At 45.5% G+C, this 18719-nt stretch overlaps 1 protein-coding gene across 1 annotated transcript in view; it reads left to right on the top strand.

The window, feature by feature from the left end:
- The window catches only part of Bend4 (BEN domain containing 4), a 35401-nt gene extending 18123 nt beyond the window's left edge, over positions 1–17278 (top strand). The window contains exons 5-7 of the mRNA XM_021163735.2: positions 4004–4092; positions 9194–9434; positions 11076–17278. Of these exons, the coding sequence (XP_021019394.1) occupies positions 4004–4092; positions 9194–9434; positions 11076–11293 (548 nt within the window). The 3' untranslated portion in view covers positions 11294–17278. The remainder of the gene's footprint in view (positions 1–4003; positions 4093–9193; positions 9435–11075) is intronic.
- The last annotated feature ends 1441 nt before the right edge of the window (positions 17279–18719 follow it).

Here is an 18719-nt window from a genome sequence, read left to right as displayed (position 1 = left end):
TTCAGGCAGGGCCCTCTGTGAGAGAGCTTTTGCAGTGTCCCTGCACACACCTGGATACTTCTGTTAAAGTCCTTTTCGAGGCTGTGTTTACCCAGAGTATGCCGTTACCTCCTGATGTCCTGATAAGATGAAGGGTCATATATGGTGCTGGAGGGCAGAAACGAAGCCTATCTTCTTGATGTCCCAGTTTCTGTTGAAACAAGGCATTGTCTTTACCCGAGCATTCAACCATGTGACTGTTGCGAGGCTGATACTTATTGCCGATCATTTGATTTAAGTATTTCTGTTCAGGAACGTATTTTACGTTGGAGGGACAATATAATTAGGCTGCTTGAAGATGATTAAACACAACAGATAGCTGGGATTGTCAGCAGTAAAGAGAATCCAACATTCCTATACAATGGTTGAGTCATGTTTTGAGGAGTTTGAAGCCTTTGGCTGGCTAGGTAGATAAAATAGTGCTTGAGGAGCAGAGATCAACTGATGAAGCTTTTAGCTGGGTGTGGTAGCATTAGCCTGCAGTCCAGTCAGTCAGGAAGCCGAGGCAAAAGGATGGCGGGCTCCAGAGCAGCCTGGGCTACGTAGCTGATACATAGTGCCAGTACACTTAAAATGATTATTAGCTGGAGGACCAGCTTCGCCTTCATATGGGACAAGCAAAACCATAGTGGTTTCTTTGAAAGAAGAGCCATATGTGGGAGCTGCCATTCAGGCACTGAGGTGGTGGCCAAGCTAGAGGCCTCTGAGGAATTCGCCGGACTGCTACTTTTAAAATCCTGGTAGCGCCCAGGATACATTGCCTCTGTCTCTCATACATTACTGAGGTAATGTTGGTCCTCACAGTAATTTCATGGCAGGTCATTATCCCAGTTTTACAAGCATGGTAACAGAAGCTCAGAGAGGTTGAGTAACTTGCCCAGGGCCACGTAAGGAATGTTAGAGTCAGCTCCTAGCCAGCAGTGACTGTAGAACTGCTAGTTTATATTTAGCTGTTTTCCCTACTGAGGTAAAGCAGCCCTAGAGACTAGGGTTGCAGAGGGAGTCTCTTTGCTGTTGTCCCAGATCTTCCTGTTGCTACCTTTTCCTCTCTCAGATTATGTGATGGGCGAATGGTGCCACATTGTTCCTTAGAGGGAGAAAGGCTAGCAGCATCCGGATGGGGCTGGGCACTGGATACATCTTGGATTCTTTTGTGAGCCTCTTTTCTTTCTCAGTGGTTTTATGGAACAAGCTTTTACCTTGAACTTGGAGAGGTCCCTTCCTCACTTCCCAAGTTCTGGCATGACAGATGTGTGCCACCACACACAGTCTCTCCTTTCAGCAAAAGCTTCTATCTCTCTCTTCCTCGTTTATTTTCTCACTTAGTCAGCAGAACGAGCAAGGCCACAAAGGAACCCTGCCCAGTGGGTCACTGGCTCTTCACCAGCCAGAGCAGTTTGCTCAGGTGCTCACTGTGCTCAAGGATACGGTTCTGCTTAAGGCCTCCGGGGAGGCCTCTCTCTCCTCTCTTTAGAGGCCATAGGAACATGGCAACTTGAAATGAATGAAGAAACCTTACAGGCCGCACTGGTCCCTATCTGCAAGTGACATGCCCTCACTCGAGAATTCCCCTCTTGCCCATAAGAGGTACAGTATCAGAATAAACAAGGCAGGTGGTTTTCCATTACTTTCTGGCTGCGGCCTTCATCGCTCCTGGGCTGGCCTAACAGGGCAACTGGGACAGGCTCGTCCCTGCCTAAGCTCACCGGTCTCCATTTTCAAGACCGACCAAGGGTTTGTTGTTGTTTGGTTTTGTTTCGTTCCCCACAGAAAACATTTCACTTCATTCTACAGCTTCCCTGTATAACTCTAGGCAAATGTGCCACACATGTACCAGCCAAGAGTTACTCTGCCTGACCCTCCAGGGAATATCTGAAGGTCTCTGTCTCAAGGGAGATGGCAAGGGGAAACCTGGAAGGTGGGAGGAGGGGAGTCCAAAGGTCATTTCAGAGTTTTTAAGTTTAAAAAATGATGGTACTTAATGCTTGTGTGCACATGCAGATGCCTGTAGAGAGGAGGGCATTGGGTCCCCTGGAGCTAGAGTTAACAGCAGTTGTAAACTGCCCCAAACCTGGGTCCTCTGCAAGAGCAGCAAGTGCTTTTAGCCTGAGCTGCCTCTCCAGCGCCTACCTCAGTCTCTTGGACAGTTGGCTGATGTGAGCACACTCTGGTCTCCCTGGCCTTCCGCTTTGTCTCCAGTGTCAGTACACAGGACCCACTTACCTTTGCGCTCCTGACACTAGAAGGACACACTCAGTGCATCCTCCCAGCACGAGTCAGCAGGCCTGCTTAGCGCTTGCTCCACGTGCTGCCTCAATGTCCGGATGCCTGAAGTGATGGAGTGAGCTTCCAGCCCGCCATGGCTGTATAACCAACACTGTGTGTCTCAGAGGCCTGGAACAACTCCTTCAGTGGTTTTTCAGACAGCTTTCAGTGGCTGTTAAGCAATGCCCACTATAGAAAGATTGTAAAATATGCAAAAGTGTATTTCTTCCCTAAAATCCTTGGGACCAGAACTGTGTTACAGTTCTCCTCATTTTGGATGCAAGGATATTTACATATACATAATGAGACATCTTCAGGATGAGGCTTAAGTCTAAACATGCCGTATATTCATGTTTCATATATACATTTTATATATACAGTATAATTCAGTTAGGTTTACTTTTATGAAAAATTTAATGTACCTGTACTGTAACCACCATATGAGGTCAGCTATGGAATTTTCTGCGTGTGACATCATGTTGACTCTAGAAAATTTCAGATTGGAGGACGGTTTGGATTTTAAATAAAAGATATTCACTCTGTACTGCTTTCCATGGGAAGGATAATGGAGTCAAATGATAATCCCACATCTGCAGTCCCACAGCTGAGCTAAGTCATTGTGGGTGACACCGACTCTTCCCCATCTCTTTTCAATCTACGTACCAACAGCATTAAAGTTACACTGAGTTTTCTATTTTGTAAGCTGCCGTGTAAGTATTTCTGTATTTAAATTTAAAATTCCATAATCTCAGAGCAAAATATGGATCACGGGAGGTTCATTCAAAACCCAGTTAGTCAGTGAAAATTTATAAATTTTGCTACAGTTCCCATGCCAAATCCAGGGTTGTGCCATACACTTGTCACAGGACACATCCGTTCCTTTCTCAACTCTGCTGCCTTAGAAAGATAGAAAAGATTCGGTATGTAGCCCAGGTTGGCCTGGACCTCACCGTCGTTGAACCTCAGTCTCCCCAGAACTGGTGTAGCCACCGTGAGGAACTCTCTGCTCTTCTACCAGTGAACGTTCAACACCAGAGGCACATTCCCAGGACTGAATCAACAACGTGGGTTGACATTTTAGTTGGTTGGTGAAATTAGGGGCACCTGACATTCCCCCCCCCCATACTATTTTTTTGTTTTTTTTTGTTTTTTCAAAACAGGATTTCTCTGTGTAACCTTGGCTATCTTGGAACAATGTAGACCAGGCTGGCCTCGAACTCAGAGATCCACCTGCCTCTGCCTCTCAAACACTGGGATCAAAGGTTTGCACCACCACTACCCAGCTACTTTTTTAATTAAAAATCTTCATACAATCTATGCTGATCATTTGCCCTCCCCTAACTCCTCCCAGAGCCTCCCCACCTCAACTGTGTGCTCTCAATCTCCCTGGAAAACAAAAACAGACAAAAAACAAATAAAAATCAGGACAAGCAAGCAAAAGACCAGTAAGACAGAAACAAACAAAATGAGACAGAAAGTCCATTAAAAACAAACAAACAAAAAAGACATGGAGTTTGGGTTGTTTTGGCAGCTTCTCCGGGGCATGGGGCCTGCCCTGGGGTGTGGCTGACAGACCCAGTGACACTCCATTGGAGAAACTGACCCCCTTTGCCAGCAGGTACCGATGGCAAGCAGCTTCTTGTCGAAAGCTAGCTAATGCGTACCAGCTAATGCGTACCGTTGTTGTTCCTCCTCACAGTGCCCTGCCAGACCGTCCTCGATTACCTAAAGACAGTGCTGCTGCACCACAACCAGCTTCTGCCACAGCCCGCCGAGCAGCCCACCGAGGTAGGACTGGGCCTCCGGGAAGAGGGGTGTGGGCCCGCAGGCGAGGCCTGCTGACTGTGGGAACTTTGTGGGTCTGTCAATGTGGGCACATATTCTGTGTAGAAGGGTGGTGTGCGGATTTAATTCACCAAGATTCGTCTGCCCTTGGGAAGGAAGGAGAAACTGCAGCTTCAATGGCTTAGGCAAGTCTTCCTCGTTCCTTTGATGCAGGGAAGATGGAGGTGAAGATAAGATCCAGCATTCCCTCAGGTCTCCATGTGCCCCGCTCTGGGGTGTCTAACACCAACATCCTCTGGGGTTTTAACCTTATCTCTCAGACACTGTGACACAGCTGTTCTCTTTCTCGGAGCCACGGGAGAAGCCGCCAGTCTCCAGTCGTCTAGGGCAATCATCTCTTGATGTGAGGGATGGTTTAACAGATGACATTTTTATAAGATTCTCAGAGCCCAGTCTTGAGTATGTTACTGCCTCCTGTTCTGAAGACTTGAGAATGTGACTCTGAGTCTCAGTGCGTCCTTCATCCTTCACGGCAGCGAGCCCCCAAAGCACCCTCGGGCAGCACTCCCATGCTACACAGCTCTTAAGCTCTGCTCACCCCCATTAGCACCCTGGTGTCTCTTGGAGAAGGGTCTCATTCGCGAATTCCAAGTGATGGTTTTCTTTAAGCGATGAAATGTGTAAGACTGGTCTGTCTGTGTGCTTCCCACTCTTGTTTTCTCCCGCCCTCCCTAGCACCTTTCCTGGGTGTCTGGTCCAGGCTGACCCCTCAAGCTCTCTCCCCCAGGTCTTCGTGCGGTGCTGCCTCTTGGCTCCCTGTCCTCCCCGCCCATGACCCTTTCCTTTCATCCGCCCTTCTGAGTTACTTCCTCTTGCTGTCTGCTGTCTCAGGTGATTTATGCCCCTCTTCCTCCTCCTGCTCCTCCTCCGCCCCTCCCCTTCCTCCCTTTTCTCCTTTTCATCTTACTCCTCCCCCTCTTCTTCCTCTTCTGCCTACTTCTCCCCTTTCTCTGACACATGAACACTGAAAGGTCCCCACAGGCCAGTTCTGTATCACTCTTCATTGCTCGGGCTGTCTGTGGGATGCCCACAGCCTCCTCGTTCTGTGCATAGGACACCCAACCTGCCCATGAAGGACTTGACCAAGCCCAGGCACAGGCTCCTATTACTTGTCTCCTTTCTGGTCAACCTTAGCGCTTTTTAACCCCTCTCCTCCACTTTGCACAATGCAAAGTTATCTTTGTAAATTAAAGATCAAACCTAAATTAAATCCTATAATTGAAGACCACAGTTGCTAGCTTTACATTTTACGGTTTACACACAAGTATAAATGAGTGCCTCCTCCAGGAAGTGACTGAATACCTGTGCTCGTTATGGCACATTGTAAGTTGAAGTCAGAATTGGCCAAATTGTAAATCTATGCCTACGACTTCCATTTGGCTACAAGTCTTTGAAGACAGTGAGGGCTGTTCAGAGTGTTTCTCGACAATAGGATAGGGTTAGTAACCTGTTGGTGGCTAACTGAAGTGTATAGTCAGCCCGCCCACCCCCCAAATTAGAAAGAGACTGGGAGGAAGGCTCAGCTGGTTGAGTGCAGGTGCTTGCCTTCCGAGCATGAGGACTTGCTCGGATACCCGGACACCCATAAGGATAGCAAGTGTGGTTCATGGTGGCATGCAGCTGTAACCCCAGCACTGGGGAGGCAGGGACAGACTTGCTAACCAAGTCAGCCTAGCCAGTCTGAGAGCTCCAGGTCCAGTGAGAGACTCTGTCTCAAAGTTAAGGTGGAAAGACTAGGCACGGTGGTGGTGGTGGTGGTGTATGCCTTCAAGCCTTCAATCCCAGCACTCAGGAGGCAGAGGCAGGAGGATCTCTGTGACTTAGAGGCTAGCCTGGTCTACATAGTGAGTTCCAGGACAACTGTGGCAGCAAAGTGAGACCCTGTCTCCAAGAAAAATAATTAAGGTGGAGAGTCAGTTAAAGAGAATCCTAACATCGAGCCCTGCCTTCCACGCCCAGGCATAGACTGCACTCAGACCCCCACACAAAGACATGGGGACGGGATTGGCTGTTTTTCCTTGGATGGGGCCGTTTAAACTTTATTGCCTGTCATCATCATTATTACCATACAACTTTTTATTGTCATTTGAGGCACCTGAAAGTTTTCTCATTTTTTATTATTTATCAAATTTCTTTTAGCTGTGCTAAAGCAGGATTATGACTCTCATCTGTAACCCACAGGGCATTCTGAGCTGTGTTTGGAGCTATAAATTACCAGTTCTCTTTCCTCTTCTGTGTCTTGATGAGAATTACCTCCACATGGTAATCCCGAGTTTTATGAGGCCAGTGGTTTATGCTGAGCTGCTGTGCTTTGGAATTATGCAGGGCTTTTGTATGATTTTTCTCAAAGATTTGAAAAAGTACCTGTCTTGGATTACCAGCTCCGTAAGTCACAGACGCCCTCATCTTGAAATAGTTTAGCGACATAGCTCAATATTAGCGGATAAGTGAGAAACGTATACAACCTTGGTAAAATAGAGTCATAACCTTCCCTTGCAGGTAAGCACCCAAACCAGGGAAACAGGCACTAACAGCATTATTATTATTATTATTATCAAATAAGCAGTTCAAGAAATAGTAGTGCAGGTGTCCTGTGAGGCTGGTAATGCATGGAGTCATAGGGGCTGTAAGAGAACAAATTTATTTATTTTTTTAATCTTCATTTTCAGTTTTCATATGTGGGTGCTTTGCCTGCCTGTGTCTGTGCACTGTGTTCATACAGTACCCTCGGAAGCCAAAGAGGCCTATGGGGCAGGATTTTGATGGTGGGAGATGGACGGACACCTTAACCAAAACTGGTCATTTGTAATTGTTGCTTTGCTTTGTCAGTGCTTTTGAGACAGGATCTCACTTATACTTAAAACTGTCCTGTATCTCACAATATAGCTGAAACTACCCTTGAACTCCAAGCAAATTCCCTGCCTCAGACTCTGGAGTGCTGGGGTTACAGATGTTTGGGGAATATGGTATCTTAGTCCTATTTTGACAGTAAAGAGCTGAAGTTGAGAAAGCCCTCTTCCCGGGCTGAACCCATGGCCCAACTTTATTTTATTTTATTTTATTTTATTTTGCATATATATATATATATATATATGTATGTATGTATATCTTTTTACCTAGTTCCCTCTGGCCCTGGGAATAGAATTACAAATAGTTCTGAGCTGTCATGTGAATTCAACCCAGGTCCTCTGGAAGATCAATCAAGTGCTCTTAACTTTTGAGCCATCTCTCTAGTCCCAGCCCCCCCCCATCCCACCCCATCCCAGACTTTATACTTGTACTACCTGGGGCAAATGCCTCAGGCTCCCCATTAATTGTTCAGAACACAGTGCAGCTGGTATTAAAGGGCTTCAGCAAAAATGCTTTAGAGAGAGTGAGTGGTTCTGAGCCAGTTTGGAATCCACCCACCTCAAGCTCCGCCCACTGCCTATGTTGATTGGTCATTCACTGGAGATCCACTGAGCCTCTTCCTCTCTGTCCATGAGAAGCACTGCATTATTCTCCCTTCTGCATCAGCCGTACGACTCAGCACCGTTTCACTTAGGAATCATGTGTTCCTCAGCCTGGCTAGCCGCATTGCCCACCTGCCTTCCTCCGCCCTTTCTCCGTGCACTGCCCAGGACTGCACACACATTGCACTCTCAGCACCTCCCTCTTAAGGGCAGCTGCACCGAGAGGAGCCGTGGAGCTTTGGCTCCTGCTGATGTCTTATCGCACATACTTGTGCACAAGATCCCAGAGCCAAGGGCCTTGTAAGCTACCACCTGTTGGCTATGGAAACTCAGTGTAGTGTGGGTCCTATGTTTTTGAACTTTACTCCAAAAAAGTTCGGGGAGCTTTCTCAAGTTAGGAAGACATAGAACCCAGTTAAACCTAGCCTGTCTCTAAATTCAGTACACAAACCATAACCTCAACTCCCTTCCTTAAAGGAAACCAAGTCACATTGTCACCTTCAGGAAAGTGTGGGTGCAGGAGTAATGAGTTTCTGTGTGTACTGGTGAGTCGTTGACTGCTCCCTAGTCAAACCCAGTCCCGACTGTCCTGCTGGCTCTCATACCAGTACCTTCTCCACGGTTAAATAAGCAAGCACTTCTTGAAATAAAACCCTGTCAGACCCAAACAGTGCCAGATTTATAACCTGTAATAAATTTTCAGAGTTGTAAAACTGAATGAGTTTCTTTCTCTCTCTCTCTCCTTTTATTTTGTACACCTTAATTACTGGGGAAGTACATTAAAACTGAGATCATGGGTTAATTAATTTGTCCTGGACTATAGAATTTTATGGACAGCCAGAACTAAAGTAATGGTTGCGTGGGTGCAGTTGACGAAACACGGTTTTATAAACGTTACAGAAGTCCCCTTAATTAGCCCCACTGCAGCTGGTTAGCTTGGGGATTTTACAGCAGTCATAAACTAGGAAGGTGAGAAGCAAGAGCATTTTTTGGGTTGACATTTTTTGGGGCGCTTGTAGAAGCTACCATTTGAGAAGGGCTGTTTTGCTTTTTTTTTTTTTTTTTTAGTTCTCTCCTTTGAAACCCACTCTTTTCATGTTTTCACTGTAACACAATGACAGCCATGTGTTAGGTGCCTTAAACACAAGCCGTGCCTATTAAAATAGACCGTGGCGCCATTCCTCTAAGAACCGAACTGCCAGCCAGAGGATGAAGAGACCTGTTTGATCACACTCTTCAAAGTCATTTTTGCATATTTAATAGATTGAAAGGGAAGTTACAGGTTATATTTAAATAGCGTTCCCTGTCATTGGATCTTGACACATTTTAACCTACCTGTTAAAATGCGAGTTATAAATAGCTCCTCTTTCAAAGGTGTTCATTATACCTCATTGGCTCTTGTTATAGAAAATGCAAATGTAATTTGAAAAGTGCCCGTTCTGAGCGTGAGCAATTACGTGTGCTCTTCAGTGCCCGGTTCATTGTCAGCGTAGCCACTTGGTTAAAAAGCGTGTTTGCCTTTGAAATGGAGATGGCTTTGGCTTCTGGCTGGCTGGCGCGGCAGGTAATGAGAAAATATTTCCCTTTTCCAGGGAAGCAAGCAGCTGTTGAACAACTACCCTGTGTACATAACGAGCAAACAGTGGGACGAGGCTGTGAACTCCTCCAAGAAGGACGGGCGGCGGCTCCTGCGCTACCTCATCAGATTTGTCTTCACCACAGATGAGCTTAAGTACTCATGCGGCCTTGGGAAAAGGAAAAGGTCAGTGCAGTCAGGAGAGACAGGTCCCGAAAGACGCCCTCTGGATCCAGTTAAAGTCACGTGCCTCCGAGGTACTGCATCCTTCCCCTCAGTGTCACCATCGTGATTCCCATTTCACTGCATTGGCTGTGCTCCCCACACAAGTGTTCGGCCCTTACTGTATCTTTTTTTATTTATTTATTTATTTATTTTTTTTGATTTTTGTACCGAGACCTTCCAGGCTTCATGTGGCCCATCTACTTGGTACCGAGAAGCTCTGTAAATGACTCTGTGCTTTAGCCTCGCTCTCGAGTAATGTCCAAAGGCATCGCATAGCACCTCATGTTTCACGCTTTCGGTTCGGATTTTCTTTGCTGCCAGAGAAGGCCACATTTAGCAAAACTGGAGTGTAGGGAGAGACTATGTGCTGTTCTGTAATTGATTAAAAAAAAAAAAAAGATTGTATCTTGCTTCCATGGGCCTCCATCTAGCTTGCTTTGTTAGGTACATAGCATACCTGAAATAGGCTTTATCCATAAAACCTTTTTAGGTTTTTTGGTTTTAGTTTTTGTTTTTGTTTTTTATAAAGCTGCTATGTTCAAAGCTGAGCATCTGCTTAGAGAACACAATTCGTTGATATTTTAGGTAACGGCTCTGGTCAGTGGCAGGTCAGGCAGAGGTTGGGGAACTAGCAGGTGATGGGGCAGCTTCAGGATAAACACAGACACGTAGGACCGCGACGAGGACACCAGAACATAAAACAGCACATAAAACAGCAGGCACAGCAGCAGGCACAGCAGCAGGCACAGCAGCAGGCCCTCCACAGTTCAGGACCAGTTCTATTGACCAGAAGGACATGTTGATTTAGTCTGCATAGGCATCCAAATTCTCCCTAGGGAGAAAGTCACAGTTTATTTAATTTAAATATATTTATACCACATTGACGATTGCAAGGCTTCTCTCTGTACTCAGCCCAAGATATAGCCTTCCCCTAGATCCCTGAACTCTGTACGCCCTGCTGCCTGAAGAGCACACATGTTCTGTTGGGAAGCAGCTAGGCTTCTTTAGTTCAATCCAGAGATTCACATTCAGCAGAGATTAGAGGCTTGGTGCATGCATGACTCTCAACCATCCTAGATGACTCTCATGCAAGTGGCCAGGTCTGGGGGAGCCACTGCCACGGGAATACATGAATTCACTAGTATCAGTCCTGTGGACCAGTCTAAACTTCCAGCATGACCAGGCTGTTGGAAAGTTCTAGAATCTATCTTATTTAGCTAATTGACCGCAATGCCTCTTATTCCCCAACATCATCAAAGGTGGTGGAGTTGCTCACAGAGATGCAGAGGCTCGCACTTCTTATCTGTGTAATAAAAACTTAGAGCAGCTCTATCCCTTCTGGGGAAGTGATTCTCAGTAAGTAGAATGCAAACTTGAGGGTCTGAGTTCAGATGACCCATATAAAAAGCTGGGTAAAGACACGTGGGGCAGACACTTTCTTCTCAGCAGCAAATATTTCCTAGAGAGTGTAGATAATAGTGTTGGCCTTGCCCACGAGAGCACTGGCGTGGGGTAGGTTGGATGTAGTGAGTGGTGCTGTCATTGCATTGCTGGGGACCTTCATGTGACTTCACTGATAGTTGCCTCTGGTGTAGGCTAAGCTGCCTTCCTATCATCTGTCAAAAAACCAGCTGTTTTCTCTCTCGTCTTTACTGTTGTTTCTATTCCCACAGAATTCATTAGGATGCACTGTACCTCAAACCCTGATTGGTGGATGCCCTCAGAGGAGCAGATAAACAAAGTGTTCAGCGATGCTGTAGGTCATGCCCGACAGGGGCGGGCAGTGGGGACTTTCCTGCACAACGGTGGCTCGTTTTATGAAGGGATGGATCACCAGGCTTCCCAAGATGAGGTCTTCAACAAGAGTACACAGGATGGATCTGGGGACTAGTGGACACAATCGTCCCAGTGCTGTTTGGTTTCTTGTGTAAGAGCTCCAGTTGTGAACGTCCATTCCCTTGTCACTTAGAGTCCAAAGCATGTTATTCCGTCACACTTTACACATTCTCGGAGTTAAAACTCTTGACCCACTGCCACAGTTCCCAAACAGAAATCCACTTTAGGATTTCCGGGGGGAAATCTCTAGCACCTGCAGTAGATTTGGGGTGTGTTATATCACAGAGGAAAATGTACAGTTGACATGAAGTCATTTCTAGCTAGACATTGAGGGTGTCTCCAGTCCCAGATCTTCAGGGAAGCCTGGCCTCCTGAGCAGAGCTGGTCTCCAGGGAAGGCTCAGTTAGTGTTCCTGCACGTGGTGAAGGGAAGACAAGCAACTGTAACAAGTAAGCTGTCTTCGATTTCCTAAGACTTCATTTCAGAGTTCTCAGCAAAGACAAAAGCTAGGTGACACTGTAAGCCTCCATCCGTTTTAAACTCTTACGGTAAGAATCCAGAACAGAGGCCATGTCTATAGAGAGTGCGTAAGTGGAAGTCGGCTACTTTTCTGTTACCTTACAGACAAAACTCACTGTGTCCATCAGAAAGGCAATCTCCTTGCTGTGGTTTACAAGCAGGAGGTTCTCTTTATATCTTCAGGAAACATCCAAAGATTGAAAACCATTTTCCAATGCCTCATTTCATAAGTTCCTAATACACAGCTTCCGTAGCCTTAAGTCATCCTTGGTTGACACAGTGCCAGGGTGGTGGGTTCAGCAAGAACCTCCACAAGCTAGCTGTTCAGTAAGATCAAACGCAGGGCATGAACGACGGCATCTGCTGTTGATCAGGGGTCTGGTATTGTAGACGTGGAGCGTCAAGGCCGTTCTGACAACTATGCAATGGCTGGTGGGTGATTTCTCTGAAATTTGAGGCCTTTGCTGGGCTGAGTGAAGGTTTAGCATATATAAAACTTCCGTTTCCCATTGTCATGGGTGAAAACGCCCCATCCAGCTGTGCCCATCCTCCTCGGTCTAAGCTCTGAGTTACCCTTCTGCTTCCCTGCTTAATTTGTGGAATCCGTATGTGAGGTTAGTGATGCCCTGGGAACCACTTCCTAGTAAAGGCTACAGAGGTGCTATAATTATAATTGTTACTGATGGAGATTACGCTTCGGACCTGCGGAGAACACTGGCTTTATTAAACGAATCAAGATTACTATGTTCTTTGTGGAACCAAAAGCTAAATGGGCAGCGTTTATGAAAATTATGAGTGTCATCTACAAACACAGCAGAGAGCTTTGAAAATGGGGTAGAAATTCAGACTGTGATTATCTGTTTAGAAAAGGACTTTTGGGGAGGCCAGTTTTGTCAGAATAATCACGCATCCTTTAGATTCAATATTTAGCAAATATTGAACAAATCAGCTGAACCGTTTAGAAGTAAAAGAAATTAAATGGGTAAATGAGCTGTCATTTACAGTGGACCCAAGACCAGTGTCTTTGGCTGTCCAAGAGAAAGAGTTGTTGGGTTTTTTTTTCCTAACTATGAAAACTGTCTCTGGATTACATCCAGGATAGCATTAATGTTGATAGCTTCTTGCTGGTCTGGGGCACTCACTTTCATCTTGTTAAAATCCTCATCGGTAGCACCGAAGACTTCTCATACTGCTGTTTATCTGCACTGCTGAGTCCCGTTCCTCTCTTTGGTGGTTTATTTACAGCCTGTTCAACCTCACTGAGTTTGGTCACTAAGCTTGGACAAGCTTCCCTTGGTTGTCTTGTAGTCTTTAAATGATCCATTGAGTTTTCTCTTCCACGAGTTTGCAACTTTGGGAAGTTAACAGGAGCTAGCCTCAGGGCCTTAGAGCTTTAGCATAAAGGAATCAGACAGTCCCCACGGAGAGGCCTGAGTTCCTCCTCTGCCTCTTTAAAGGCTCTGATCTCAACACCAACTCTGGGTAGCATCATGCCCTGGGACAAGCCTTTGTCAATGCAGCTTCTAATTGTCATCTCTGCATAGGCGGATATTAGCTTTAATTGACTAAGGGCCTACATCACCTTCACTATCAAATGTAGCTTTAAGGAAGAGGGTATCTAAATCATTTGTGGGTATACCTACACCGAGGGTTCTTGCCACTTGCTTCAGATGTGCAGAGGGCACCCGCTGCTTCCTGTACTGTATTGCAAGGTCTGGATAATAATAATAAGTGCAGTGGGCTCCTGATGAGCTGTTGTCAATTACATCTGGAACATCATTCAATATGATGTTGAAAGGGGTGTTTCTTGGTGTGTGATCCAAGGTCTGGAAAGTCTGGCCTAGGAGATCTCCAGTGTCAGGAACCTAGCTGTTGTGCATATGTGGAGACTAAGGACTAATACATGAGGGCCTAGAATCAGCCTAGTCAAGTGTCCCTTTTTTCTGCCTGCTTATGTGATTGCTGTTTTCTTCAGCTTAGTTCACCGCCTGACACCGCCTAGTTCACACAGCAGTCAAACACTTAGGGTTGTTTCAGCCTTCTGCTGGCTCTTTCCCTTTGTGGGCATCCATTTAAGGCTGGGGTGCTACTCAAGTCACCGTGGTTTCCTGTGTGGTCCCCTGAGTATTAAGTCAGCCTGCAAAAGTTGCCGCTTCTGTCAGAACTCCTTGTTAAAGCTGATGACCCTGATTTCCCCACATGCCTTGAGTTTGTTGTTTAGAGGTCTGAAGATGTTGTCAGATCGACCTGGTTGGCTTTTCCATGTCATTCGGGCAGTCAGACATATTGTTTTCCTGATGCAAAACCTAGTCCTCTGTCAACTGCTAGAATTACCCTGAGTCGTTCAGCGTTGGTTGGAAGTAGACTTCCAACTGAGTTAAAAATATCTCAGGATGCAGCTGTGCCCTGTCATTGGTGAGGAAAATGTGGTTGCCGGGCTGGTGTAACTGAATGTGGCCTTTTCGTCAGTGATTGGGTCCGGAGTCCCGGTGTCAAAGGCTCAATAGTTCACAGTGATGCTTTCCTGGTGTATCCTTTATTTTCGACATTAAAATGCCTGCTTCTCACAAGGATTTAACCCCAGGCACAGATCTTGCCAAGAGAATGATGGCCCTGGCATGAGCTGTCAGGGGACTGAGACCAGGAACCTGTGGAGCAGAACAGAGTTTTACATTTGATAAGGCCCCATTTCTCATCAGCCCATGTGTGGGTGTTGAGCCTCTTGTGGTATCAAGAAGAGTGTAGCTGTTTCTACAAGTCCTTAGCCCTGTTCCTCGTCGGTCACCATGTGTTTCATAAGGCTTCCCTATGGTAGAGAGTGGAGGAGTAAAAGCATGCTGATCTCTTGGTCAGGTGGTGAGGGAAGCGCGTGCCTCTGCCAGTCGCTAGTGGGCTGTTCCTGTAGACTGCCCCTTACCCTTCAGTGATCTGCACCGAGGCCATCCATGCCTTTGTCAGGATGGTAAAGAGACATGTTACTGCAGTCTTAGTTGGTGCAGCTTCTCTGCATGGCATCAGGTGGTCGGCACTGACACAATTGGATTGTGGTTTTCCCTCAGTCCAGTAATGATTCTTGAATGATTTGCTGTTTACACAAAATCTAAACAATAACTCCTAAACTTAGGAATCTGCAGGTGTGTGGTTTCTGCATATCCCTGCCATTTAATGACGTGTGCCTCTTCTGCAACTGAGAAAGTGGACGAAACTCCTGGGAAGGTGTGAATTATGTCCAGAACTCAAACATGACCCTCATTTGAGTTCTGTGTTTTGCGGTACAGGGGGTCAACCATGTATGTACTCTAGACTAGCCCTGATACCCACTGACTACCTCCTTAGTTTCTGTATAGACCAGTTATCTTTTTGTTTTGTTTTGGGTTTTTTTGTAGTTTGAAGGTCATTTTTGGTGACTTAGAATTTGAAGTGTATAATTTCCTCAGTGCGGTATCATCTCGCAGTACAGGTCTGTGTTAGTCTGTGACAGCTTTCACATTGGGTTTGTAGAAATGTAATGGAAAGTGGGTTTGCACACACGGTGTGAGTCTTCCTGCTGTGTGCTTAATGTAGCAACACTTGCCAAAGCTGCTTGGCAAACACGTCAAAAGGGATGCTTGAGTCACAGCTCTAATGCAAATGTGTCGCAACAGCAGTGTGTGTCATTATGATGTATTTCTGTAAACACAGTGATGGCTCCTTTCAGTCATATAAGTACTGGATAAAAATAACCACTTGAAACACTGGAGGGAAATGTCACTTAGCTGATGGCAAAGCTACTTGCATTATCAGCCAGGGGTGTGTGTGTGTGTGTGTGTGTGTGTGTGTGTGTGTGTGTGTGTAGAAGGAAGAATTGACATCAGCAATGTGGAGGGCAAAAAGTAATACCCCATCGAATTAGAGGCCACTCACACTCCCCATACTATATTGGATTTTAGGAAATACTGGGAGAACTGGAATTCCCACACTAAATTACTGGCCTTGTCAGTTTGACTACTGAAGGCAGTAGATTACCAAAAATTTTTGATTCTAAGCTTCGTAGCTGGCTGCAAGGGCTGTGTTCTTCTTGTTGAATCACCATTCCCCAAATTGCAACAAAAGTACATCTGCTAGCGATACCCATTCAAAAAACCTGGGTCGCTCTGTACAGTGGCACCAGGACAAGCGGCCAGAGGTGCCTCAGCCTGTTGTGGAATGATTTGGTCCCATTGGAAATCACTACAGCTACCTAAGTGTGACTCTTGGCTCGTGTGTGCTAGTTGCTTTGATAAGCACTTTAGTGCATCCTCCCCTCTCCTCGCACCTTCTCAGCTGCCCTAAGCTGTTCCTGCCGGGCTGCTCACCTGAGCTTTCTTTGAGCTCCATAAGCAGAATGCCGCTTGTGTTTGCCCCAGTCAAGCGTAGTTCTCAAAGTCTACCAACACTTTGGGAGTGAACATTTTTTGATTTTCTGATGCTATGAAGGGAAAGTTGGTATTTGTATCATTAAATCTGCTTTGGAAATACACAGGTGCTTAAGTAACAAGCATGTACAGCCCAGGCCTCCAGAGCTGTCAAAGGGCTGGCATGAGGCTTGGCCTGACTGACACCTTGTGAGGGAGACCAGAAACTCTTAAAGTGGACATATCAGAAATCTAGTTCCCTCCCGCTTTTCTAGATTCCCTGTACAAAGATGCAGGAACATAAAGGAAAACTTTGGATCTTGTGATTAGATCATCTTACGTGACACCTGGTGATAGCCTTGGCTATTGGTCAGTGTTCCCATCTCTGTGTGGCTGGTTTTGCAGCCCCTGGTGACACTTCCAATTTGGTAGGATGGAGAGGTTTTAGTTGACGATGTCACTGTGAGAACTATAGAGATTATGTAAAGACTGCAGTGACCTGTTGGGTTTGCCCCTGTAGTTCAAGACTTAACATCCTTTGAAAGCATGCCAAGGCCACCGTGAGCCTGGCCTGTGCCTCTTGGGAGCAAGGCCTGCTGGAGGCAGGCGGGGAACTCAATCACTGTCCAGCCTGCCCCTGCCCAGGCTAAGCCTTGCTTTCATGTTGCTCCTCTGCAGAACGGCATGTAGCAGCTAACACGGGGGCCAGTTGCCTTTACTCTATTTTCTATGATGAATACTTGTGGAGAAACTGTGACAAATTCATTGATCCTAATATTTTTTATTGTTGGAGTCTTGTGGCTTCTCGGAATAATTTCTATTTGATTGTACTGTGTAGAATTCATACACACTAGGGATATGTTAATAAAGCTAAAATACATAGTATAATATAGAATAGCAAAAAAATTTTTGTGAACAATTTATATAGAAGAGTAAGTTGTTTTTTAAGTGTTAGGCCATTTCTTTTAGGAACTTAAAATGTTATAAGAGTTTTTTAAACATTCAATATTTTTAATTATAAGAGACATTTGTTACTAGAGCTAATTATTTCGGGTGTTCTAATTGGAATATTGATTTTCTTACCTCATATACCTCTAGAATGCCACATGTTCTGTTGGGGGTAAAATTGCACAATAAATGTCAAGTTATCTGTTAAGTGTTTTGACTTGATTTTTTTCTTTTTGTGTATGGGGGGATATGTGTGCATATGTGTGTGCATGTTCACATGTGGGGTACATGTGTATGGACATGTGTATACATTATGGGGCCCAAGTTGATATCAAAATTTTCCCGTGTTTCTACCATATTATTTTTGAGGCAAAATCTCACAGTCAATTCTAGAACACATTGATAAGGTTAGTCATGCTGGTGGCTTGCTGGGGGGATCTCTTGTCCCTGCCTTCCAGGCCCAGAATTATAGGCAAGCCACCACCTCCACACCATTTTGTGTTGTGTTCTGGGTATCTAACCTCCTTTAGCTTGCACTGCAAGTGCATTAGCCTCTGAGCCATCTTCCCAGCTACTAACGTGGGGTTGGGGTTTTTTTTTTTGGTTTTATTTTTTGGAGTTTTTTGGGGGGGTGGCCTCTTTTGCCAATTAATTGTTTGTTTGTATATTTATTATATGTAAGTACACTGTAGTTGTCTTCAGATACTCCAGAGGAAGGAGTCAGATTTCATTACAGATGATTGTAAGCCACCGTGTGGTTGCTGGGATTTGAACTCGGTACCTTTGGAAGAGCAGTCAGTGCTCTTAACCGCTGAGCCATCTCTCCAGCCCTGTTTGTTTGTTTGTTTTAAAAATTCTAGTTTCTTGTCTAGAGTCCTTTCCTCCAGAAGCCAAGGCTTTCCTGGTTGTCTCAAAATGCAAGGAAATGTTCTATGCTGAACACCCAAATAAAAGCCAGCAAGAAGGCTTGTCAGGTAAAGGTGACTGCCCCCAAGCCTAAAAGCAACTAGTAGACTTTGATACCCCATACATACATGAAGGAGGATGGAGAGGGGTAACTCCCATAAGGTGTTCTCTGCCAGCCTACTACTACAACCATGCTAATAAGTGTGATTGAAAGAATTCTCTGGTCCGTGATGTCAAAAATTATTCTGACCTAGTAAGGGGGATGGGGAGCAGCCTGTCAGGTCTAGGAGCAACATGGGAAAGCCCCAAAGCTGCAGCTCACAGTCCCTCAACTGCACAGGTCCTGACCGTGTGTGGTATTTGACCAGTGTGCCGAGCACAGAAGCACATCGGCTGTGGTTAAGTAGGGACATGGTTGTGGCTTCCACTTTCTGCAGGAAGTGTCTGACATGACCACTACAGAAGTGCAGGATTGAACAAGCCTTATTTCACGAGCCAGATTAAACCAAACGCTAAAATTTCATGTCCCAGGAAATCGAAGGGGGGTTTATTTTTGCTCTCAAGATTCAAAATTTTAACCAATTTGTTTTGTCTTAAAAAAAAAAAAGTGCTTCAGTCCAAATAATTTTGGTTAGAATTAGAGTTCTCAGTTCAAGTTGAATCAAAGTTACTCTCAGTCTCTGAAGGGATTGAATATGACAAGGTATGTCCAGCATAAACCTGATTGAGAGAAAA

The sequence above is a fragment of the Mus caroli genome, chromosome 5 (genome assembly GCF_900094665.2).
Source record: "Mus caroli chromosome 5, CAROLI_EIJ_v1.1, whole genome shotgun sequence".
Classification (NCBI taxonomy): Eukaryota; Metazoa; Chordata; class Mammalia; order Rodentia; family Muridae; genus Mus; species Mus caroli.
The sequence above is the reverse complement of the archived record's forward strand: the minus strand, read 5'-3'. Positions and strand labels throughout refer to the sequence as shown.